The sequence below is a fragment of the Equus caballus genome, chromosome 2 (genome assembly GCF_041296265.1).
Source record: "Equus caballus isolate H_3958 breed thoroughbred chromosome 2, TB-T2T, whole genome shotgun sequence".
NCBI classification, from domain to species: domain Eukaryota; kingdom Metazoa; phylum Chordata; class Mammalia; order Perissodactyla; family Equidae; genus Equus; species Equus caballus.
In genome coordinates, this window is record NC_091685.1 from 90726084 (window position 1) to 90752468 (window position 26385).

The following is a 26385-nucleotide window of genomic DNA, read 5'->3' on the forward strand; positions in this document are numbered from 1 at the left end:
ATCCTCTAGAAGCTGACCCATCCAGACCCTCATCTAAGAAGAGGACACAGAATGGAAGGACCTGGTTAACTTATGACCTGGGGCCCAGTAGGGAACTTAAGCCAGGTCCAGCAAGAGAACATTGTGCAGTGGTGCAGCTCTGAGCAAACTCGGGAGGCCAGCATCATAGATTGGGGAGTAGGAGTGGGGAAAGGCTGGAACATTCTAGGAATTTCTAGCCATAAGCAGGATCAACCCAGGGCCTAAGGCCAGATGGGACCTGGAGATGGGAGACCTGGAAGAGCGGGGGCAGGCCCAGGCGATGAGAGCTGGAAGCAGCCGTCCCAGGCCCATTTAGCTTCTCCAAATGAACTAAATAAAAGTCAGCTGGCAGTTTCCAGTTATGTGGACCATTAAAATGAATGTCTCTTTCTCATTTACAAATGGTGGCAATGATAGTTAGGCAATCAATTTGTAAATCTATATGCTTTCTTGGTGGTTGAATAAAGCAATTTTTGTATGTTCCTTGTGACAAGCTCTTGCTTTTTGAGAGGGGAAAAAAAAGCACAGGACAATTGCAAATAAACTAAATGTTATTATTTATTTCTATAATGTGTCTTACCTCTTCTGTGTAAGAGAAATGGTGATAGGAATTAGAAAAAGAAACTGTAGCTTTGGAAATTAACGAAGGCAGTGATGGAGCAAACTGGAAAGACCTGGGATGTGAAACCAGACCTGCTCACCAAAGTGGAACAATAACTGGAGCGTGGACACAGGTGCTATGAGGAAATACAGTCTAGAAGGCAGAGTACCGAAGCCCCTGTGGTTTGGGCAGGACCTCATGAGAGTCTTTGAGTGCAAGATGAGACAGGCGGGCTCTTGAGAAAGGCAGGTGTCAGAGCCCCAGTCTTGGGGCTGGACTTCAGCGTGAGTCAGGATGTTAAGAATTTGGTCCAGTAAGATTTGAGGTACTAGGCACACTAATAAACAGACAATGGGACACAGGCAAATAAGGCACAAGCCCAGGTAACAGAAAGTGAACCTGAAGTACATAGTTAGTAGAAAAGTGACTTAACACAGGGATGCCAGGTTTGGAATAGAGGGACTAGATTCTTCCTGCCCAAAGTCAGGAATGGCCTGGGCAAGGCTAAATGCAGCCCTAAGGGAATGATCCCGTCCCTGTCCCCATTTTGCATATGGGGAAACTAGAGCTTCCTGAGGCCGGCTAACATCAGCCCTCGCAGTCAGGGAGTGGTGGAACCAGGCAGTCTGCTCTGAGAACAGGGCCCCACTTCCCAGTCTCCATCTCTAGGGATCTGACTTTGGGCGAGAGCAGATTCGTGGAGCACCTGTCGTGTTTCCAGTGTGGTGCTAGGCATTTTAAATACACGATTGCATTTATTCTTTATAATCCCTTCTCAGACAAGTTTTGTTACTTTAACTTTATGGCTGAGAAAATATAAGGTTAAATGGCTTGCTCAGCATTACATAACTGACAAGTGACAGATTCTGGGTGTAACTCATGTGTGCCTGACCCCAAAGCCCATTATTACGTTATGAACTACATTGGGAACTTCTCCTGTCCTGAGCCTCAGCTGTAAATAAGGACTAAACTGTTTTCGAAATGGGAGATTCTTTGATTTTAAGAAATTCAGTCAAGTGATCAAATGTATGAGATTAAAGCCAGTACACAGCTTTCGTAGCAGGAATGAGGTCTTTTTATGCTTGTTAAGATTTTGGGATTGCTTCTGAGTGATTTGACGGGGGAGTCTTTGGGTGAGCATGGGCTTTTTTTTTTTTTTTTTTTGAGGAAGATTAGCCCTGACCTAACTACTGCCAGTCCTTCTCTCTTTTTTTTGTTTTTTTGCTGAGGAAGACTGGCCCTGAGCTAACATCCATGCCCATCTTCCTCTCCTTTATACGTGGGACGCCTACCACAACATGGCTTTTGCCAAGCAGTGCCATGTCTGCACTCGGTATCCGAACCGGTGAACCCCAGGCGGCCAAGAAGCGGAATGTGCAAACTTAACCACTGTGCCACTGGGCCGGCCCCAAGCATGGGCTTTTGTCAGACCCAGATTCAAATCCTGACGTCACCACTGGCCATGTGAAGCAGCACAGATGGCTGTTTAACTTATTTCCTTATCCAGGACATGAAGATAATATTACCTACCAAAAAGGTTATAGTAAACATTAAATGTAAGAACATAACTTTCCCAGCCTAGTAGCATAGAGCACAGTAGCTACGTAGCAAACCTTAGTCCTCTTCGCTTCTGTCCCACGCTGTCTGTCATATTCCCATGGCTGCTCCACACACTTGTGGTCTGGTTTCTCATCCACCCTTGCCCTTCTCATTCTCAGCCAACAGCCTGCTTATTCCCCAAAACAATTCCCCACAGCTCCTCTCCCCTCCACTGTCCCTCATCTGATTCTAATCTCCAAGTCCAAGTGGTAAAAATAACCTTATGCAAAGTTCTAGTGTACGCAGATTTATGTTTTGTACCACTTTTTCCTCATAAGCACAAGAACTTTTGTTCAAACATACTAAAATTGTGAGTCATTTCTATTGGAAATAATTGGATAAAGGGGGACTGGCTAGTTTGGAATGTTAAAAAAGAAAATATCTACTCTGCTTTGGCAGCCTAAGTAGGTAACTCGCCGGCTGCCATTTTTATCTCCAGCAGACACATTATCTGCTTCTTTGAGACAATGATAGGACCTAGGAGGCAGAAGTCAACAACTTTGGCTTATAAAATCAGAAAGGTAGGGAATATTTGCATGAGGCCCAGAAAGAAATAATTTAGGATGACTTTAACTGTTCTCACTTGAATAATGCATGGATGCTGAAACAATTAAGTTCTGGAAAAACACATTTGGGGCTAGGGAGTAACAGAGATGAGGATGTTTAATTGGAAATTGTATTTCCTAACTACTTGCTCCTGAAAAAGTCAACTGGATTCTGAGCTTAACTAGTCCCTTTGCCATTACTCCAGGATATCTTCCACTGAGCTGCCAGAGTGAACTTCCTAAAACCAAATTGGACCTGGACTGGCTTCCCCACTGCCTAAAGATTCATGTCTATACCACACAGCATGACATAGCAAGTGCTCACAATCTTATTGTTTACTGCCTCTACGTACATGCCCTATGCTCCAGCCACACCAAGCTCACCCATCCCTAAATATATGACATTCTTTGACAACAATCATTTTTGTAATATGTTATTTCTCTAGATAGAGAACTCCTAACTCCCCTTCCATCCAACAAACATTGTTCAGGAAGCAGGCCTAATCTTGTTTCTTCCAGGAAGACTTTGCTGATTTCCGAGGTGAAGATCATCACTTCCTCTTTTGTTCCCCTAGCACTGTGTCCCTGTGCTGTTCTTGCCCCAGGGTGTGATTTGCCTAGGACCCTGTCTCCCACACTGGAGCCCGTATGATCCCTCAAGGACAGGGATCTCATCTTATTCAGCTCTCAGCCCCTGTGCTGATCACAATAACTGGCATATAATCGCCACCCAGTAATTATTTGTTGAATTAGTAAAAGAGAAGCAAACATATTGAATTAATAGTACCTAACTTAACAAACAGCACATACTTACTGTAGTTAAAAAAACATGTGTTCTAGAAAACCTCTGGAAGGATACAGAGACACTGGTAATAGTAGTTGCCTCTGGGGAAGGGAATTGGGTGGCTAGAGGATAGGAGAGGGAGGGAGAACGTTTTCACCATATCCCCCATAGTACCTCTTGAATTCAGTATTCAATTCAGTTCAATTCTGTGTTCACTTCTTGAATTCTGAATTGAACCATGTGCACACATTATATCATTTTATACCCAAAATTCGTTTAAATCAGTGTGTGTGTGAGCAAAACAACCTCATGTCTAATGGTTCATAATTTCTTTTCTAGCCAAAATTTAGATTGTCAGTAGAAGTTTATGGCACTTATCCTGTATATCCAGTACAGCTCTCATGTGTATTTTATTTGAGTTTAGACCTATAAGGGTATTTAGAAACCAGGCTGAGATGGCGAATAAGGACCCACTGAGCTGTATTGAGACCTTTGAATCATAACAAGGAGTTTGAATCCAGAGTGACTAAACAGGAGTCCCCTTTCTCTGCCTAGGCTCACTTTTGCTTTTGAGATCTTGGGGGGTTTCACTGGTTGGGCAAAAATGAATGAAGTCTGGTCATTAAGAACCTGGCACACAGGATTTTTCAGTTCTGTGCACGTGTCTACTTTGAGGTCTGGCGTTTAGAGGTACATTTGGATCAGGCCGAAAGTGGTGGGTCAGGCAGTATGTAAGTTTGCCATCCTATTCATATTTCAGTTGAGGCTGAGACTGGTAGGTGTGGTTAAGTTCATACAGTTTCCTATTCCAAGAGTCAGAGTAGTTAGTGGTGTTTTAGTGTACGAGTTATCCTTTATATGGTAGCCTAAATGTTTTTCACTGCAAAGCTTCTATTTCCATTTTACCCTCTAGGTATAACCATCTTAAGTATACTTCTAATATGTATGGAGCCTTAGAGTAGGTGCCGTAATGATACAGCTTCACGTAGGAATTCCAGCTGAGCTAGTCACATGATTTAAACTCCCTTTGTCTTCATTGACAGCATGGGGATAATATGATCAATCTCATAGGGTCCCCCATAGGATTTTTTCATTAAAGATTAAATTATATGATTGGTAAAGCGCCTGTCACATAATAGGAATTCAACAAATGTTAGTTCCCTGCTCACTGCCGTAAATAACTTATTAGTTTATCTAGATAACAGATGTTTTTGCATAGTGAAGTACAACCATGTTAAATTCCTACTATTGAATGTGTGTAGGGCGTTAAGTCACTCCTCCTGAAAAAATGTTCCTTGTTCCTTGTTGATAACTTGTGTTTTCTTATGGTACGTCTTCATAAATGCTTCTCAAGGTGAAAAGCCTACAGCACTTGGCTTTTGTCATATAATATTTTCTTTGATCATCTTTCACTAAAATATGCAGAGTGTCTAAAATTTAAGTCATGATGATGAGAAGTATATATTTTTTTAAATGAAAAACTAACACCTTTCACACCAAGAAGAATGTTTATCTGGGAGTTTTGTGCTTACCCACATGGGAAGAACTCGTGAAACACCGCGGGGGAAAAAATAAGCCCGATCTGATTTCTAAATTAAAATCTTAGAATCCTAAAAACATAACTTCAAAAGATTTGTGTTTGAAGGTGGCAAAGGCAACCTATACTTACTTCTCAAGTGAGTTCCTCCCCCACCACTGGCATTTTAAAGCATGTTAATCCAGGCTCACTCATAAACCTCAGCAGCAGGGGATCATTGTTCATTGGTTTATTATGGGCAGACCGGACTGGTTTCAGCTGAACAGAGGAAGTTAATTATCACATGTTTTAGCTGGCTCTAACAATGAATAACCAGTCCTTGTTGGACACCGTCTTGCCAGGCAAGATTGTAAGAGGTAGGGACGGGGGATGGGAAATCGCCCATCAGAATCTGCAATGCGGGAATTTGCTGGGACTGCCCTAATCTGTTTCCCAGGTTGTTTGAACCAGTTCAAGAGCAGTTAAACAAGGTTATGTAAGTGACATGTGATGTAGCCCAAAATAGTGACTGCAAACACAGGCTGCTGTTGCTGGGCAGTTGTCAACTGCTTTAAAGAAAAAAAAAAAAATCCTCCAGCAGGACAACAAATGGACCTTTAAAAATGAAAAAGAGGTTTAAAGCCAAAAGTTAATTTTAAAAGGGATTTGGTGAAATTGCCTTTCTGATACTGAAAATAAATGACTTTTTTGAAAAAGGGAAACTTACAGTGTACATAAGGCCTGGTTATTCTGAAGTGTCTATCTGGGGTGCTTAAGTGAAGAGGATTCTTAAAAAGTTTGGTTCCCTGTTAAAGCACAGAGTCCCCATGTTTTAACGAACAGCAACAGCCGCAGAAGCGTCAGACTTGCTCATGGCTTCGGGCGTGAGCAATATGTCATTCAGATAGTGATAAATATTAAACTATGTTATTGTCCCTTTTAGTTAAATTCTCTTGGAAATTCAAGGTGTGAAAAAGAAGATTGTATCTTACATAACTTGGTAAGCATGAAGATAAGATTCTCTGATGAAATTTCTTTGACAAATTATTTTTTAAAAGGAAAACAACAACAACAACAGGAAGGGGTTTAAACTATGTCTTAACCGTCATCAAGAGGTTTGTGCCCTAACATTTGGATGCCACAGTGACCACATTCTCTGGGTTCCCTTCCTTCTAACAAGCTGCACTTCTGGAGAGTCAGGAATCAGGGAGCAAGATTCTGGGGAAACTGGGCGAAGGGGACTGTGGGATCCTTATTGCAGGATTCAAGCTTGGAAACTCACTTGTGTCATGTCCCTGTTGTTGAGATCCAGGTCTCAGGGACTCTGCTATTGGGCTCTCTCTAGATCTCTAAGGGATCTCTGAAATAGCACTGCTTTCCTCACGTGGATTCTGAACAAACTGAGAAATAAAACAAAGGAGTGGCTGCTGGAAGATAAAATATCAGCTTTTGGGGGTTAAATAAGTTGAAGGATATGGCTTAGTGATAACCAAAAAAAAGGTGGGAAAGGCCTGCCACCTGAGCCCCAAAATTAGATACAGGTACAGGCAGCGCTGGATCAAGATAGCCAGCCCACCCCCAAGGCTGGAGGCTGCATCTGCTCCCGGAGGGAGTTCTCCCCCAAGAGGAACAGGATGGTGCTGAGGCAAGTCAGATTTATTCTTCTCAGACTTCCTAATCCAGGCAGAGTGAGTAAAGGGGACAGAGGCCTGGGGTGTGGCATCTGTGGAGCTGCCTCCACCTGAAAGGAAACGTGAAGAAGGGAGGGAGCAGAAGTGTTCCCGTCCAGGAGGTCCAATCTGAGATCCAGCTTCTTCAGGGAGATGGGAAAGGATCAGGGGTGCTGGGCAGGGGCAACTGTCAATGTTCAGTGTGTTCTTATTTTCTCCAGTCAGTCCCTCATGCGTAAAGGGTTGTGCTTCCAAAGCTTTGGGGATTCTGTTCAGTCTAGAATCACGTTAATCCCCTGCCTGGTTAAACACCTTGTAAGATGCAGTTCAACCACCTCCTTCTCTGTGCATCTTTCTTTAAAGATTCTAAAAGGTAGTTGTAGGCATTCACCATGGTTTTGGGGCTTCTAGAACCTGGTTCTTTCCGTATTTACTTTTACCTGAAAACTGCAGTATTTTACTTGATAAAAGGGGACCATCCTGATTATCAGCCATGCTTGTGGCTTGGCTCCCAAGTGGAATAAAAGAGGATAGCGTATTTTTCCAGATGTAGTTAGAGGTGCAGAACATTGCTGGGGAGCTGGAGGAGGTGTGCCTCTGGATATCACTGAAGACGAAATTAGTTGAGCTGGAGAAAAGCAGAAGTAGGACTTCTTCTTCTAAGAAGAAAAAAAAGGTAATGAGGAAGATGTGCCACGAGTGCTGCCACAGCCTAGGGCTGGCCATCAGCCAGGGTCACATGGGCAGGGGACCGCTGGCGGCAAGCTGCGCTACCTGTCTACACTTTAGGATGTTTCTAAGGATGGTGTTTGCAGTTCAGGACACACCTCTAGGTCTGTATGCGTGAATAGAGATACAAATGTACAAAGTGACTACTCTTTGGAGTTTTTCCATTTTGTTAAAATAAGCCACAAAATATATTGTCTTTCAAACCAATAATAATAATAATGATAAAACACCAATAATAAAAACATCAAAACTAAAAACACCAATAAAAATAACAGTCCCATGTTACTGTAACAAATGCCTCTGATCCAACCTTTGCTTACTTTTCTTGAGGCTTGGGGGAAGATGGGGAGGAGTGTATATCAAGGATGACCCTGAGGCTTCTAGTTCCAGCAACTGGGTGTAGCTTTGCTTTTTTTTTTTTTTGCCCCCTTTCTCTCCAATGCCCCAGTACATAGTTGTATATCCTGTTTGTAAGTCATTCTAGTTCTTCTGTGTGGGATGCTGCCACAGCGTGGCTTGATGACCGGTGTGTAGGGCTGCGCCCAGGATCTAAACCAGGGGACCCCAGGCCACCTAAGTGGAGTGTGAAACTTAACCACTCGGCCATGAGGCGGCCCCTGGTTGTAGCTTTAAGGATAGGGAGTATAGGAGGCTGGAAGAGGGCTGTCTGTGGGGTGGGGACGTTGTGTTTCATTTGTGAACACGGGGGGTTTGAAGTGTCAGAGACATTCAAGTGGGGACATTCAGTGGATAGATGGATGTGTGGGTCTGAAACCCAGAAGAAAAGAGAGGGCTCAGGAGCCCATGTGGTGTTGGCAGTCCCCCAGACGTCCTCTGGTCACCAGAGTGTGTAGATACTACTTGCTCTTTCTCTGCACCCCTGCCTTCCTGGGCTTCAACTGACCAGATCAGTTGCACATTTCACTGTGTCTCTGCTGTTCCCTGCGCCTCATCCTTTGCTTAGGATGTCTGTGTGCCTGTCTTTTTCGTGTTTCAACTCCACAGCATTCTTCAAGGTGCTTGTTTTCTTCATAAAGCCTTCCTCATCCCCCCACCCTTAGATATAATCACTTCCTTTTTAAAGTCATACCACATCAATCTCACATGCTATATCTTATAATTTTACATATATGGCTCAGCAATTTCCCCAGCCTCATCCACCCACTAGAAAGGTCTTGGGGCGGCGAGGGGAGGGGTGTGGGGGGGCGGGCCGGGAATGGACTATGTTTGGCCTCTTTATATCTTGCTTTAAAACTCTTTGCTGAATAGAAGTAAATCATTGTCTGGGAACACATTTTAGACCCCAGAACCTCTGTTTTCTTCTTTGCCAGGGCCTTGGTCCTCCACCTGCTTGCCTGTAAATATCTGCTGCCCTCACCCACTCTTATCCGTGGGGGTGCAGTTTCCCTCAAGGCTCCTGGCAGAATGGAATTCAGTCTCTCAGGTTCACTTTTCCTTCTGCCGCTGAACGTGTGTGCCTACTTACTTTTAAGAGTTTCGATATTAAGTAATATTAGAAAACAGATAAAGCACATGAGGAACAGCAATACCAGGAAGTTATAACTTTCCAGAATCTTACACCACTCTTCTGGTCTTGAGCTCTAGCCTAGAATTCTTAGCTGACTGGCAGACAGATCAGAGTCCTGACTGTTTGTCCTGTTTACCCTAAGGATATAGTTTACCACTCCCACATCCTTGCAGCTTTTAGAAAATCTTAAGGCTTGAAGATGAGATCTGAGCCGAAGAGTGCTGGTCTTGTCTCAAGTGGGCCCTTTGCATCTAGAGACCTTCCTAACTCAGTGGTGATATTCACTCCCCCAAGGAGTTCTTTACTCACTTATATTTAATTAAGAGGAGGATTGGTGGCAGATGTTAGCTCAGGGCTAATCATCCTCAAAAAAAAAAAAAAAAAGAGAGAGTTGACTATGTTTGTTCTTTAGGTTTATTTTTTTAAAAGATGGAGCCAGCCCTTAAATAAATGATGCATGATAACATCATTTTCTTTTTTTTTTTTTTTTAAGTTCTTACCTCAGGCCAGACTTTTGTGCTTTTTGTTTTATATATCTTAATTTGAATCCATCCAACAGCCTACAAAGTAGGCATCACTATGTCCATTTTATAAATCAGGAAACTGAGCCTCAGAACCATTAAGCAACTTGGCCGAGAATCTCACAGCTCCTATTGACTGGGTAGGATTGGAACCCAAGTGTACCTGGTCTCAAAGCCTTACCCTTCCCACTCTGTCTTCTCCATATTGCCTTCCATATTTCCACCTTCTCTGTTCTAGGATTATTGATGCTTTAAGGCAAGACCCATATGTTACCCAATCTGTATTTTCTCATTTGGGACCAGCCCAAGTATAACAAAATATTGGTTCTTGATTTCAAAGTAATTGAAAATTTTAAAAGACAATTTTTATTGAGTTCAGTAACTTTCAAAATAATGAAATTAACTTTTAAACACTTGCTGAATCATTCTACAGTTAAAAGCAATACTGTAGTTGAAAACAATAGAAAAAATGATCCTTCTGATTCTTTTATCTTTGAACTCAACTTTTTTTTTTTTTAAGTTCATAGGCATTTTCCCTTTGATTTGAGTACTTCTGGTTTCCCTGTGAGTCGGTGAGTTTTTATTACATAGGTACTAACTGAGCTTCCTGGTACCCCATTCAGATTTACTCTAACCTTGGCAGCTTTCTATTTTCTAGAATGACTCCCTTTTCTCCAAAAAGCTGCTGCTCCCTCAGGCAGGAGGTACACTGAGCTAGTACACACAGATGGATGCGTGACTGAAGTTCCCTGAGCCTACTGGACAGCTTTTCATTCTTACAACGAGATGCTTCTACATCCGAATGCCTCTGTAATGGCTCCAGTTTAAGGTCATCTAACCAGTGGCGGTGGAGAATGCATGGCTGTACGGGGAAAGTATTTAGGACCTAAGACACCAAGAAGGTCCACTTACTCTGCTTGGGATTCTAACCCTGGTTTAAGCTGTTTGTGCCCTTCACAGAACCCTCTACTGCTTCCTTGCAAATCCTCAGAGCTCTGTTTCTTAATTGGTGTGTGCGTAGAGTGGGGAGTCTGAAAGATAGAGGCTGGAGATAGGGAAAAAATGATTTGTACCTGTGGGTCTTTTGTAAGCCAGATACTTAGTTGCAAGTAGGCCTTTTGTGAACATTTGTTACTGTGGGTTTGTTTCTATATACAACATACTACATGAACAGTTATATACAACATACTATGTTATATATAACAGTATATATATATATATACTATACACATATATATATATAGTATACACAACATGCTATGTAACAGTTAAGTTGTATATGTCATACATATAGGTAACCATACACTCGTTCATATTCAGTGGCGACTTTTGTGCCAGGCAGTAAGCTGTTTGTATTTTGTCTCTGCTTTCTCCGTTAGCTGATAAGACTGATTCTCCATAGTGTCCTGTAGAGTGCTGTAGTGCCTGTAGCTGGATGCTCTGCAATTTTGTACAAAAGTTTTATTTTAAAGGAATATTTTAGAATCTTCAAATCATATCCTATTTACTTTAAGCTTTTATTTCACTACATGTTATGGAAATGTGCATTTTTTTCTTTGCGTTGTGTATTACAGTGCTTGCTACCAGCTAGCTAGACAGAACTTTCTCTAAATTTTTATGAGGAAAACCAATTACAATCTGTTTGAAAAGTGTGGGAAATTTTCATTGCCACTATAATTATATCTTTTAATTTATTTAGTTTCCAATTTTTTGTGCAGATTCTTGAGTACTATGCGTATTAGTGTACTGACATTGACAGAGTAGGTTGTGGGTTTTTGGACTTTGGGATGAGGTGCTCACTGGATTTTATTCTTTATTGAAATAGCCTATAGATGTTTATTTTCTCCTAGAAGGAAATGTATTAGATGTTGGTACCTTCTCATTAACATTTTGAAAAGTTCAGCTATTTATGGAAAGAGCTCTCATCTTCATCTATTAAAATTAATTTATCCAAAAAAAGGCAATAATGTAAGTGGTTTAATACTTCAGGGAGGAACTAATTTGGAGGCTAAATTTTATGTTCTCATTTCCCCTTTGTGGAGATAGTCTTCGGTGAGGTTCCCCGTGTATTTCCAGCTTCCTGCCTTCTAGTCACAAGGTAAGATTCCATTTCCTGCCTGCTTGTGGTTGAATGGGATCACTGGACTAGATCTGAGCAATGAATAATGAGTTGTTCCTTCCCGGCTGGACCATTAGATTTCTTAAGTCAGAGTCTACAGCCCCTCTGCCGTGAGACTCACAATATTTGCCCTGGTGACTTCTCCATCAGCCTGGAGCCCACAGTGGGAAGACATGGGACAGAATTCCTAGGCTATCTACTGTTGCTTAATTAATTAATCTTTACTAGGAACCAAGTTTTTGGCTTTGTTGATTTTTCTCTATTGCTTGTCTTTTTTCTTTGTCATTGATTTCTACACTATTATTTTATTTCTTCTATTTGTTTCGGTTTTAGTTTCTATTTCTTCTAGCTTCTTAAGGTAGAATCTTAAATCATCAAATTTGAACCTTTCTTCTTTTTTAATATAAGTATATAAAGATAAAAATTCTTCTATAAGTACTGCTTTAGTTGTATCCCACAAATTTTGATATGTTGTTTTCTTCCTCATTCAATTTGAAATATTCAGTAATTTCCCTTGTGATTTCTTCTCTGACCTATAAATTATTGAGAAGTGTGTCACTTGATTTTCAAATATGTGGGGCTTTTCTAGATAATCATTTTATTATTGATTTCTAATTTAGTTCCTCTGTGGTTAGAAAACATTGTGCATGATTTCAGTCCTTTTAGAATTTGAGACTTGTTTTATAAAGCTCAGGATATGTTCTGTCTCAATGAGTGTTCCATATGCACTTGAGAAGAACATGTGCATTGTGCAATTGTGTGACCTAAATGTTAACTGGGTCAAGGTGTTTGATAATATTGTTCACATCTTCTGTATCCTTACAGATTTTCTATATAGTGATTGCTGAGAGAGGGATTTTTTAATCTCCAACTATGATTTGGATTTATCTTTTTTTCCTTTTAGTTCTGTTCATTTATGTTTGATGTATTTTGAGGCTCTGCTATTAGATGTATTCATATTTAGATTGTTATGTATCAATTTAATCATTATGAAATGACATTCTTCCTTGCTAATACTCTGTCTTGAAGTCTACTTTAATATAGCCACGTTAGCTTTCTTATGCTGACATTTTACATTGTATGTATTTTTCATCTTTTAACCTTCAACCTGTGTACCTTCGACCTGCCTTTATATTTAAAATGCATCTTAAACACACACTTTAGTCTTGCTTTCTTTATCCAGTCTGCCATCTTTGACGTTTCGTTAAAGTGTTTAGACCGTTTATAGTTAATGTAATTATTGGTGTACTTGGGTTTATATCTGTTATCTTGGTGTTTGTTTTCCTTTTGTTCCCTCTGTTTTTTGTTCCCTTATTTTTCCTTTTCTGTCTTTTTTGGGTTGGGTATTTTTTAACATGCCATTTTGTATCTCTCTTGTCTCTTGAGCTACACTTCTTAGTGTTATTATTCTAGTGGTTGCTTTGTGTCAGTATTTCTCAAACATTAGCACGCATTGGAATCACTTAAAGGGTTATATAGAACATAGATTTCTAGGTCCCACCAGAGTGTCTCTGAGTTAGTGGGTCTGGAGTGGGGCCTGTGCATTAAAATTTCTGATAAATTCTTAGGTGATGCTAATACTGCTTGTTTAGGGAACGTACTTTGAGAACCATTGCTTTAGGGATTACAGGACATACTTTTAATTTATCATAGTCAACCCTGAATTAATATCAAGTATACCATTTTAAATACCATTTCAAGTATAATGTAAGAAACTTACAGCAGTAGAATTTCGTTTATTTCCCTTCCTGTTCTTTGTGCTGTGTTCTCAGATATTTCACTTGTACATAATTTATAAATCCCATAATACGTTTTTCTTATTTGCTTTAAGCAGTCATTTGACTTTAAACGAATTTAAGAAAAGAAAGGAAAATTTTGCCATATGTTTATCCTTTCCAGTTTTATTTTCTTTTCTGTACATCAAATTTCAATCTGGTATCATTTCCTTTCACTATAAAGAACTTCTTTTTTCATTTCTTATAATGTGATTCTACTAACAACAAATTCTGTTAGCTTTAGCTTATCCAAAAGTATCTTCATTTCACCTTCATTTTGAGAAATGTCTTCATTGGTTATTCTGGGTTAATGGTCTTTGAAGATATTATATGTTGTTTTCTGGCCTCCAATTGTTTTGATTAAAGAAAATCAGTTTTTACTCTTATCCTTGTTCCCCTTTATGTAATGTAATTTTTACCCCCCTCCAACTGCTTTTAAGAATTTTTATATTTGTTTTTTAGGAATTTAACTATGTTTTACCTTAGTGGTTTTCTTTATATTTATATTTTGGGCCATTCGCTGAGCTTTCTAGATTTGTAGGTTGTTGTTTTATTCAAATTTGGAAATTTTCACATATTTTTCTGACCTATTCTCGTTCTTCTTTTTTCTGGAACTCCAACTACAACATATTAAATTATCTAATGCTGTCCCACAGCCACTCATGCCTTGTTCATTTATTTTTTAAATTTTTTTCTCTTTGGACTTCGGTTTGGATGATTTCTATTTATATTTCTTTAACTTTGCTGTTCCATTTTTGTTTAGTGTCCAATATACTGTTAATTATAGCAAAGAAATATTTTAGATATTGTATTTTTCAGTTTTTGGATATCCGTTTATTTTTGTTTGTTTATTTGCTTTTATAGTTTCACAGATCTGTCCTGCTGGTTCCCATTTCTTAACCCCTTTTATTCATATTTTCTTGTACAATCTAACATATTAATTTTAAAATCCTTATCTGCTAATTCAACCTCTGGGGCATTTATGAGTCCACTTCTACTGAAAAATTTTTCTGTTGACTCTGGTTCACATGTTTCTATTTTTAAACATTTCTAATAAGTATTATTGTATTCTAGACATTCTGGAGAAACCAGGTTCTGTTGTATTTCTCTGAAGAGTATAGCGGTTTGTTCTAGTAGTCAATTAAATTACTGAGAGATCACTTGGACCTGTTCAAGCCTTTGCTTTGCACTTTTTTAGGAAAGGTCTATTTTGATTGTGCCTTTAACCCTAGGGTAAATGCCTTCGACCTGGGATACAGTATTTCCTTCTAAGAAAGAGACATTCTAGAGTTTCAGTGGAAAGCCTAGGGTATTTAGTGAGTCCTTCTAATTTAGTGGCATTTGAACTCTTTCTCTCTGTGATGGGAAGCAACTGAAATAACTACTCAGCTCTTTCAGCCTTAAATTGTTGTTTCACCCCTGGGCCCTTTGGAGTCTCATGCTCAGTTCAGGGGTCAGCCAGAAATTTGAGAGAAGTTAATACTTACATTTTATTTCCCTCCACCCTCCACGACACCCTCCTTTCCAGAATATTCTCCTTCTATTTCTAGCTATTCTGGCAGTCCCAAAGTTGTTCTCTGCCTTTTCAGGCCAATAAGACCGAGGATTTTGCCTAATTTCTATCCACCCTACACTGAATGGAATACAAACCCTCAGGGAAAAAGCTCTTCAAACGTGAATCTTGTCTACAGTGATTCTCTTTTTTCAAGAGTTAATTTCCTCCAGCTTCTGCCTGCTTTTGGTTTCTCCTCAATGCCTTCAAATCTTTTTTCTCTCCTTTAGTGGACAGTTTACAATTGTTTTCTGTAGGAGATTTATCTGATTCAAGCTGTTCGGTCACTGCTAGAACTGAAATTCTCCCCGTAATGGACATGTTACTTGAATGAGAAATAAATCTTTGTTTCCTTTACCACTAAGATTTGTTTTTAACCATAGGATTAATCCTGTGGCTATATGTCCTGACAAATATATAGCTACTAACTTACGTAGAGGCCATCTCTGAGAACTTTCAAGTGGACTGCTGATAGTATCTCCTACTTCCATTCTGCCTAGCTAGTACATCACCTTCAGACTAATGTTGCTAAAACACAGCTCTGGACTTGACACTCTGTAAGCAAGAATTTTCAGTGACACCCCATCACCTGCTGAATCAAATCTGAGTTCCTTAGCTTGTTCCTCAAAGCCTCAACTCTTTGGTCCCCAGCATTCTGGTTGTCTGCCCTATGTTAGCATTATAGTGGAAAATAATTTATCCCGAAAAGCCTCCGATGGGATTTATTCTGGATTAGCAATTTTAATACTAGAATACAGTCTTTACATAGTACATGATCAAAAGTTTTTTAATTCTTCTAGATGCGTTCTCTTGTTTTCATTGCGGGTTTTTTTATTTGTTTTTAATATAGATTCAGGAATGGGACACATTAACAATTTGTGTAGGTACAATTCACATTTTTAATATTTGCACAACTAAAAATATAAATGACAGAGAATTGTTTGAAAACTCTTATATCATTCCTGCAAGGGTCCCTTACAACTCTCCCATCCTATTTGTGGAAGATGAATTGGTGGCAGTAACCACACTCGTTGGTAGAAACCAAGTACACGATTTCACGTGTTGCACCTGGAGGGAAATTATCCTGCAGCTATTATAGGAACATGGATTTTTAAAGCGTGTTCACTTAAAAAAAAAAAATCCTTATAGAGCAATCTCAGCTTTTGGAAGTCTCTGTTTTTGAACACCCAGAGAAGAAAATCTTCTAGTGCGTAGAGAGGACAGTGGCCATTTCTTATGCCGCCTTGTGTGCCTACAATCTAAGACACTTAGTCACGTTTAATTGTAGATTCACAGAAGTAGAAAGAACCTTAGACAACCCCAACCTCCTGTGCAAATGTTTTGTGGCCTTGCACACATAGTAGTTTCCCAATAAAGACTTGTTCAATTAAAATTACATTTAATTTTCCCTTTGGACTTGAAAGTTTATTCAATTCAGTGTGAGTTATAGGTGAAATCTGTGGTTTTGTATTCAATTTCACACCATGCAAAAGGCATGTAATGCTGGTTGCTGATGGAAATGCTGGGTGATAAAGTAGAATGTGCCTCATTCACGGGATGTCTCTTTGCTTATTGTTTCCAAAGAACACTTTCAGTATCCTTTTGAACCACCAGTAAATTATATTACAAATTGATGTTTAGAAAAGGCTCTGGCCTTAAGGCACAGTGATATCGTCAGACTTACTGAATTCTACTTCCAATTCCACCTTTTTGGGAAATCACTTTGCTTGTTCTCGCATGAGTTTCTTCTTGTGAACAATAGCAATAATGATAATTGCCTTACCTGTGCCGTAGGGTTATTGTAAAAGTTAAATAAGATAGTGCCATAGTAGGGCCTTAAAATTTTCTTTTAAAAGTGGTAACCTCTTACCTAAGATATTGTGCAGCATCACAAAATGTTATGTTAATCAACTGTAGTCTTTACCATAGGTATTGATTGGCTTTATGTAATTATCTACACCTACTTATATTCACTAAGAGCCTTCAGTTTTTAAAAAAGTCATTAGATTATTACAATTGTGGGGTTTTGTTTTTTCACTTTGACAGATGTCTCTTTTCTATTACTGTTATTTTACTGATGTTATTATTACTAAGATTTACCATGATGTTCCTGAGATTGTGCTCTAGATTAAATTATTTTAATGACATTAGTTGGTACGTGTTATTTTTATTGAGTGTGTACTGCAGTTTACTTAGTAATTCTCAGACAAGAGCTCATGATGGTACTAGGCTCAAGGGAGTTCTTTACAGCCTGTTCACTGCTTTACAGGAGCCAGTGAGACTCCCTCTCTCCTTTGTCTGCGTGTTTTCAGTGACCAGTCCTCAGACCTCTCCTCTTTCCAGTCTATGCACACTCTCCATATGATCTCATCCAATCTCATGGCTTAAAATAATGACCACAAGCTGATTACGTCTCCAACCAAGACGTCTCCCTAACTCCAGACCTGTGTATCTAACTGCCAACTTGACACTTCCACTTAGATACCTCTCAGGCATCTCAAACCAAACATGTCCGAGACTGAGCTGTGGTGGTTCCCCATCAACCACATGCTCCTACTGTCTTCCCCATTTCAATTCATGGCAGTTCCATTTTTCTAATTGTTCAGCCCAAGAGTCTTAATGCCTCTTAACTCTCCTTTTTCTCTGGTGTATCAGCAAATCCCAGCAGCTCTACCTTCAAAATGCATCTAGAATCTGACCGCTTCTCAGTGCTGTCACTGCTACCGCACTGACCCAACCCACCGTCTCTCCCTGGTCTGTAGTGACAGCCTGCTACCCCTGGTCTCCCTCTGTTTGTTCTTAGTCCGTTGCAGTCCGTTGTCAGCACAGCAGTCAGAGTGATCCTGTTAAATGTAAGTCACATCATTTTTCTGCTCCCAGCCCCCTAGGCTAGCGGCTCCCCATCTCACTTGGAGTAAAAGTCAAAGTCTTGAATATGATCTTTAAGGCCTGTGTGATCTGACTCACATTTATCTCTTTTTTCTCATCTCTTCTTACTTTCCACACATTCTTTCTGCGCTTTCACACTTGGCGGTTCCTGAAACATGCCAACTCTCCTCCCCGGCCTATACCTCATTTGCTTTTCCTTCTGCCTAGTGTATTTCTCCCCAAGATGTCTACACTGTTGGCGCCTTTATTTCCTTCAGACCTTTATCTAAAAATCGTCTTCCAATGAGGCCTTCCCTGTGCACTTTCTAAAATGTCAGCATCCTCCCACACCTCCACCACGATGTATGTTCCTTTTCTTCAACTTGTTACTGTCCAACGTTTGTATGTTTTACCTAATTCCGTGGTCCATTGTCTTCCCCAGTTGAATGAAAGTTAACAAGAGCAAGTACTTCTGTCCGTCTTATTCATTGCTGTGTCCCCAGTGTTTCTGCTGGTGCCTGGGACATAGCACATCTTCAATAAATTTTTTTTTAATAAATAAGTGAATAATAGAGCTAGGCTACAATTTTACGTTTTGCCAGTAGATGCCCGTCTGTAAGCATATTCCCACATCTGAGTTTTTTTAAGTTCTAGTTTGTTCTACAGAATGAAATAAATAAACATTTCTAGCTGTATAATTTGAAAGTCTTCCCGTTGAAATCGCATGTGTAGATGGTCGACAGCAGAGCAGCTTAAAGAGCTGCAGCAGGGCCTTTGTTTGCGTTGGTGCTGCTGTGATGTCTGAATGAAATTTGCTCTGTTGCCCAAAAGAGCTCATGCAGCTATCAGAAAATTCACACAATGGTGGAGTGTAGCTCTACTTATATGAGAACCTGTTGGAAATATTCTTATCATCTGTAATGCAAAGTCTCAGCTATGTTGGACTGATCATTCCTGTGCCTATATTATCTGTTAATCATATTTCCATTCTACTTTCTTGAAGAAGAGATTTCAAGGCAGGAAAGAGGAAGTTTCATATTCTGATTATACATATCGGTACTTTATATTAGCATAATATTCTTTATTTTGACAATTGTTTTTTATTATTTTATTCAGGGCAACACAACTATTTATGTGCTGGAAGAAATGATTGCATCATTGATAAGATTCGACGGAAGAATTGTCCTGCCTGCAGACTTCAGAAATGTCTTCAAGCTGGAATGAATTTAGGAGGTAAGTTTTGTGTTTTTAGTTCAATAAAAATTGTTAGTATGTAATATAACACCGCTAGGCTCCATGTACTCCCAAAATTTAAGATGAAGCTAACGTGGAGCAAAGATTTCTAAAAATCTAACAAGTTATATATTCGTGCTAAAACATTTTAGGAGAAAAATATTTCTTAGCAGCAGTTAAAAAGAAGTATGTTGTGTGGCTATGGTCCTAGTCAAGTTTTCAAACCTGCTTTTGCTAAGGTTTCAAGAGCTGGGCACATAATCAAAACCAAATCAAAAATGAATTACTTTTTACATAAAACCATATCTAATAGTTTTTATTACCATGTCTGTTTTAGAATTAAGACCTATATGTGATAACATTAACCAGACAGGAATTCATTCCTAAGTCTAGGAGTAAATATAATAAAGGAAGACCTATATGAAAAAATCTTTAAAATGTTACAGGAGCTCACCAAAAGGAGGGTGGAGAGATAAAGGACTTGAACCAAACATAATGTATACACAAAAGCATACAGTGTCCATGGATGGGAAGATTCAACATCCTGAAGGTGTCAGTTTTACCTAAGTTAATTTATAAATATAACACAATCCTAACAAAAATACCAACTGATGATTCTAAGTTCCTAAGGAACAGCCAGTAAAATTCTGGAAAAGATAAATAATGAGGGCAACTAGCTCTACCAAATAATAAAGTATATGATACAGCTATAGTAATTAAAATAGTTTGTGTATTTGTTTATTGATTGTCAGATCAACAGAAAGTCAAGAAATAGTTTCAATATGAGAATTTTGTATATAATAAATATAATAAAGTTGGCATTTCTGATCAGTGGAGAAATGATAGATTATTCAATAGAAATTATTGTGGCAAGCAGGAAGCCATCCAGAAAACAAGAAATTTGAATCCCAACTCTTACTGTCCACAAAAATAAATTCTAGTCTTTCAAAGATTAAACTTTGAAATATAGCCACAGAAGTACTAAAAGAAAACATGGGTTTTTGGGCTTTTTTTTATGCTCTCCACATGGAGAAGACCTAAATGTGAAATAAACCCAGAAGCCATGAAAGAAAAGAATCGAGGAAATCAACACTACGTACAAATTAGACATTACTTGAAAGGCAAAGAATAAATAAGAAAGTGGGAAAATACTTGAAATTTACAAAGGGTTTATTTCTCACAAAAAGAGCTCCTATAATTTCATAAGAAAAACCAACTCATTAGAAAAATGAGAATGAACAGAACAAGAATATGAACACAACATTCATAGATAAATACAATTGGTTCTTGAAACACATGAAAACATTCTCAATCGAATCATAATAAGAGAAATACAAATTAAAAATATACAATTTTTTACAAATGGTGGAAATACAACATTTTTATGATATATCATTTGATGATATAGAAATAAAGTAAAATGCACTGGTGATCTCATATATTTTAGGTGGAAGTATAAACTGATACAACCCCTATGGAGAGCAATTTAACTATTTCAATAAAATGTCAAAAGGCGCATACCCTTGGACTCAACAGTTTCACTCTCAGTAATTTATCCTACGTGTATTCTTGCAATGTAAGAAATGATATATGCATAAGACACTCAATGAAGCGTTGTTAAATATCAGAAATACGTTAAATATTCATGTGTTCAGGATTGATTAAATACAGAATACTCTTCAGACATTAATAAGAATAAAGAGAACTCTGTATGGATTGATCTCCCAAATAGTGTTTAGTGAAAAAAAATCAGGTTGTAAAATAGTATGTTTGATATACTACAAGTTGTATATCTGTTTTAGAAAAAATACATGTTGTATAGAACATTCCTGGAATGATATACGAGAAACCAGTAACGGCGATTGTCTCAGTAGAAACAGGACTGGGTAGCTGGGAGACAAGAATAGGAAGGAGAATTATTGTCACTGTATATTCGTCTGTGCCTTTGAATTTTGTATTGTATTTAATGCATGTATTGTGTACCGTATTACATATTTAAAAGAAATAAAGTAATTCAAAAAAGAAAGAAAAAGAGACTTCATCCTTCTTTGCGTTGATGAACGAACCAACTGTCTGGCTAGTCAGGACTAGAGAGTCAACGTGACTGCGTGCAGAGCATAGCGACTCTCAGGAAGCTAGAGGAGGAGGCGCTGTGGCCATCTGAGACCACATGTGAGAATGTGTCCTGAGTGCCTTACCAATAGCTCAGCCAGAGAAGCCCACGCTCGTTCAGAGGGCAGACTCTGGAGCCAGGCTGCCTGGGGAGAGCCCTTGTTCTGCCACTTCCCAACCTTGTAACCTTAGGCACATTACCATGTTTCCCTATCCCTGTTTCCTTATTTTCAACTTGCACTGATCAGAGTACCTACCTCGTACACTGGGGTGAGGATTCACTGAGTCAATGAGTCAATTAAATGAGTACAGTGAAAAGAAAGTGATCACTTAATACATGTCAGTGGTGTGGCGGGTGGTGGTTCCAATAGCACTGTCACACATGATCTGAAAGACGTTATTGCCCCATGTTTTGGTGACGGTGATCCTCCAGAGCCCAGAAAAGTTAAATGACTTTCCCAAAGATGCCACAGCCAGTGAGATGATGAAGCTAGATGCTGGATCTCTGGCCTCCCAGTCTGGTGTTTCTAGGATACCACTCGGCTCCCTTGTTCTAATATCTGAATCAGCGCAGATGTGGCACAAAGGTCACCTTGTGAAGCGTGCGAGTGAGGATTGGGACAGATTAATAATTTAAATTCTAGATGTCACAGGGCTACAGCCACTGGTTGTAAAATGAACTCTAAATCAATGTTGTAAAATCTGCCATCTGAATTTAAACACACACACACACTATTGAGGTATGTTGTAAAGTATCTATGTATAAATTTCATATAATTTTAGAGATATATATTTACATATACTATGTAAATATTATATAATTATACTCTATAAAATACAGTTACTATTGCTTACTATAAAACAATAAAATAGCAATACTTATAATTCCTACCTCATAAGATTGTGTTAAGTATTAACTGAGTCCATACATAACCTTTAGAACAGAGTTTCTCAACCTCTGCACTGTTGATGTTTTGCACCAGATCATTCTTTGTTTTGGGGGACAGCCCTGTGCTGTAGGATATTTATCAGCATCCCTGGTCTCTATCTACTGGATTCCAGTAGCAATTCCCTCTCCCCAAGTTGTTACAACCAAAAATATCTCCAAAGTTTAGTGAGTGTCCCCTGGGTGGCATTGAGACCCACTGGTCTAGCAATAATAATAAATAATTGTAAGCACTCTTTAATTGTGAGATGTTTTGTGCTAGAATATACATTTCATCAGGGAGGGATTTTCATCAGTTTTGTTCATTACTTCATCCCCAGTGATTGGGACAGTGCCTGGCACAAAGTAGGTGTTCAATAGCTATGTGTTGAATGAATGAATGATTACCTGACATTTTCGAGGGTTTCTGTGTTCTAAGCATTCTGCTAAACCTCTTGCATGTGTCATCCTTTTTAAACCTCACAGAACACTATGTGACACATGCTATTAATCTATCCATTTTAGAAGTGAGTTCAGGGGGGCACAGAGAGGTTAAAGAGCTGGCCCAAGGCCACAAAGCCAGGGAGTGGCAGAGCCAGAACTCAAAGCTCTGTTCCTGGCACAAAAGCCAAGCATCCTCCCTCCTGTCTAACATCGGTCCACTGTTTGTAGATTGGCCTTTTAAAAATAGCCCAAATTATCTATTAACAGCAGCCATGGCACCCAGGTTCTTTCACGTGTCTATAATGATCTGGAAGTCAGATTTAGCACAGTGCATGATACAAAAATCCACATAGTTTGTTGTTCGTTTCTGTATATACTGGATAGGTTTTAGTAAAACATTTTACTAGAGAGAAAGCTTACTTTGAATCTTGAGGTCATTGAAAGTAGTGAATCAAGAATGGGCAGAGTGGAAATTAATATTTATGAAAGTAATATTTTCTTTAGGTTCAAGTTGTAATTTAACCACTTCTGGATCATGGATTAAATAATTAACCTTTACTAATTATCCAGTTATGGTAATGTGCATTGTAATTTACTTTTTCTTTCATAATCTATTTTGAAGCCTCGCTTTGAGTTTCAATTTGGGCGAAAAGGAAATGAAAGCAATTTTGTTATATTCAAAAAAAAGATAACATGAAGTTTAACCTTTTAAAGTGAAGCAATTTTTAAAATTAGAACTGAATTAAATGAAAAGCTTTTTATACATGTTCCAGGCTCACCCCTGTTTCCTAGCAAAGAAGGGCTGTCCAGTCTCTTTATGCACCATTCTTCGCCACTGCCTCTCTTGGCGGATAAGGCAGATGGCAACCCAGGGTAATACTTGGAAGACGTTTTCTATTAGTGAATGATTATGACTCTGGGAACAGAATTAGCCATCTCATTCTAAATACTTCAGGAATCCAAAATACTTTAGAATCATTTTTTTCCTATCCTATCAGCTGGTTAGCATGTAATCCTAACCGTGTCCCTAAACTAGCCTCTCCTTTAGAAAGTGAAAAGAAGGAAGAAGAGTAAGTAGATCTGTATTTCTCAGAAATTGGAAATTTATTTCTCATAAAATGTGCCTCTTTCTTTTTCTCTAGATCCACTCCCTTGCTCCTACCACAAGTACTATTCCTTTTCTTTAAAATCCTGCTGAGCTTTAGGCTGCATGCAAAGGAAACATAGCAGAAAATGTGAGAATGTCAACAGAAATGGAAACGAAAATAACAGCTTTTCTGGCCCCAAGCTGGGCCTGCCACTCTCTCTATAGTCCCTATTAGTAGATCTAAAAGAGTCATGGTTCTATATACATGAGAATTTATTGCTTTGCATAGCCTTCTCCAAAGGAATTAATCACTCTACTTATACATACCAATGTTCTGAAGCGGACGATCTATACATCTCTTTTAGAGCTTATCCTAAAAAGTATAAAGCATAGCATTAAAGCTGAGAGGCCCTCAGACCAAGAATGAGTCCTTTGGGATGCTTCTAGCTTGCATCTGGCCATAGAATATAGAGGGGATCTTAGAGGTTGTTCTATTCCAATCCTCTCATTTTACAAATGAGGAAACTGGAATCCAAGATCACATCTAGAAACCTGAAAAATGCAGTGGAAGGATTCTAATTCAGTCATCTTTCTTCTTTTCCAAACCACCCACCTGATTTCACTTTTCGTTAGATATGCTAAGAAGTTTGCTTTCACATTCCTTTAATGAGGACTCTAAAATATTAAAATCTTACTTCCTATAGCTTTAAAGATATAGACTTCACAAGTCGCAGAATATTCCTAATTCTGGTTTGAATTCACTTCCAATGCTTATCTGCAGCTTTCCTTAATCCCAGCAATCACTTTTACTCAGTTTAGCAGGAGCCCTTAAAGAGGGGCCACTTTGGGTCCACCTTTTCCTCTTGGAAAGGAGCATGTCCTGTGAAAAGAGAGAAGGCTCTCAGATACAAGAAGCAGCAGCAACAGCAGATATGGTTGTGTTTTTAAAGACAGAGAGAAGGCAGCTAGGTGAAAAAGGAAGGGAAACATGATGTTAATGCTGGGAATCCTTCAAAACAATAGATACTCTTGTACATTACTGATAAGAATAGAACCAAAGAGAGGAAGATATTTAAATTAAAATTCATCCACTTAATGCAATAGTAATCAGCCAATGAATTATTAGCTCTGAAAATTCATAACAACATAGACTACTTTCTGAAAAAATTAGTGAAATAATGATGAAAAATAATTAATAATGAAAAATGAGTATGCAAATGTATTTAGGTTACTTATCTGTGATCACAATTATATAGGAAAAGATTTGCATGAGTCAAAAGATTAGGAGGAAATGTCAGAGTATAACCAAAAATGATGTTGGTGAAGTAAGGTTATGGATGAGATTTTTCCTCTCTCTTTTGTAGTTTATTTATGATGCAAACATGTTTTACCACGTTTTACAATAAAATTTAAAATAGAGTTCACAGTTTTTAACTGAAAAAGAAGAGAAACGTGAGACTAATAATTCTACTGAGCACAAGAGGTAAAGAATTAGACATCCACATGGCCAAGAGTTTTCCCTGAACAGGAAGGAGGAAAAAAGGAAAAAAAAAAGGGGGGAGAGAGAGAGAGAAAGGCATCACTAAGTCTCCTGGTGTGAAATGCTTTAAAAACTGGAAGGGAGAATGAGTGAAAAACAAAAGACTTAGAGACCGAAGAATGACAGAATCATGACTGACACACCAAGTCCAGAGAGAGTGAGCTTTTTACTTCAGGAAAATTGCCTTTACCTGCCAGCAACTTGCTGCCAACTAGTTGGCATGGTCACCTGTGAAACTCACACTCAGTGTAGGTCTGGTGAGAAAAATGACAGAATCAATGCCAGTGAGAGGGTAGGTTTAATATGCGAAATCCAATAAGAAAAGCAACTTTTATATCTTTAAGGATCTCCTGAGGCAGGATAGGCAGTAGTCTGTAGAAGTCTGGAAAGCCCAAGTGTCCCAAGTTTTATGAAGAAATACCATTCCTCAGATTTTTTTTTCCATTCCTCTCGCTTCTAGACGATAAGAATTTCAGTGGGACTTTTGAACAGTCCAGTGGAGGGGAAAAGAACACATTTTTATAAATCAGTGAAAGTATGTTTTTTGAGCCTTCATGTAAAAGTTAAGCCATATTAATTGTCATGGTCATATAACTTGAATTCAATAACTGGTATTTTTACCCTGCAAAATTTCATAGAGGAAAGTTCAGGATTGGTCCCAAAGCAGATAGAATTTAAAGATTTACTCTATGTCTTCAATTCTAAGGTATTTTTTCTTTAGCTATTTAACACAAGTTTTAACTGTTGTGATTATAATTTGAAATCAATCTGTACATTTAATTTTTATTAGTTTCCTTCAAAACTCTAATTGAGTTGGTGTCTTATTTTACGACTCATGACATCTTGGAGCAGAAGCAATACAGGCCTTTGTTGTAGGGGTTCGTCCTTCCCAAGAATATACACATTTGCGGGCACACACTCACGCCTCAGTGAGCTTACCCAAGTAGGCTGCTTTTCTTGGGTCATCTTAAATATATAACCCAGGGATGTTGGAAACATTCTGCTTGGGTATACAGATGCCCTTTGATGCTTCCATTTTTCCTTTAACTTATCCATTTGCCATCCATCCTGGTAGGTTGTCAGTTCAGTCTTACTTAAAGGGCCTGAGAGCTTAGCCTTCCAGTCTTTTGGATCCAGGATATCTTGTGATTTGGCCTTGGTGGGCTCAAGAGACTTAGAGTCAGAGCCATCGTTCCTCTTTCTGAGCAGCGTCTCA

The 26385-nt window shown here is 38.8% G+C and overlaps 1 protein-coding gene across 7 annotated transcripts in view; it reads left to right on the forward strand.

Annotated features, from left to right (window-relative positions):
* The window catches only part of NR3C2 (nuclear receptor subfamily 3 group C member 2), a 325844-nt gene that overhangs the window by 208541 nt on the left and 90918 nt on the right, over positions 1–26385 (forward strand). For all 7 annotated transcript variants that reach the window (XM_023636455.2, XM_023636454.2, XM_070261544.1 and 4 more), the window contains exon 4: positions 18945–19061. In XM_023636455.2, coding sequence (XP_023492223.1) covers positions 18945–19061 — 117 coding nt within the window. The remainder of the gene's footprint in view (positions 1–18944; positions 19062–26385) is intronic.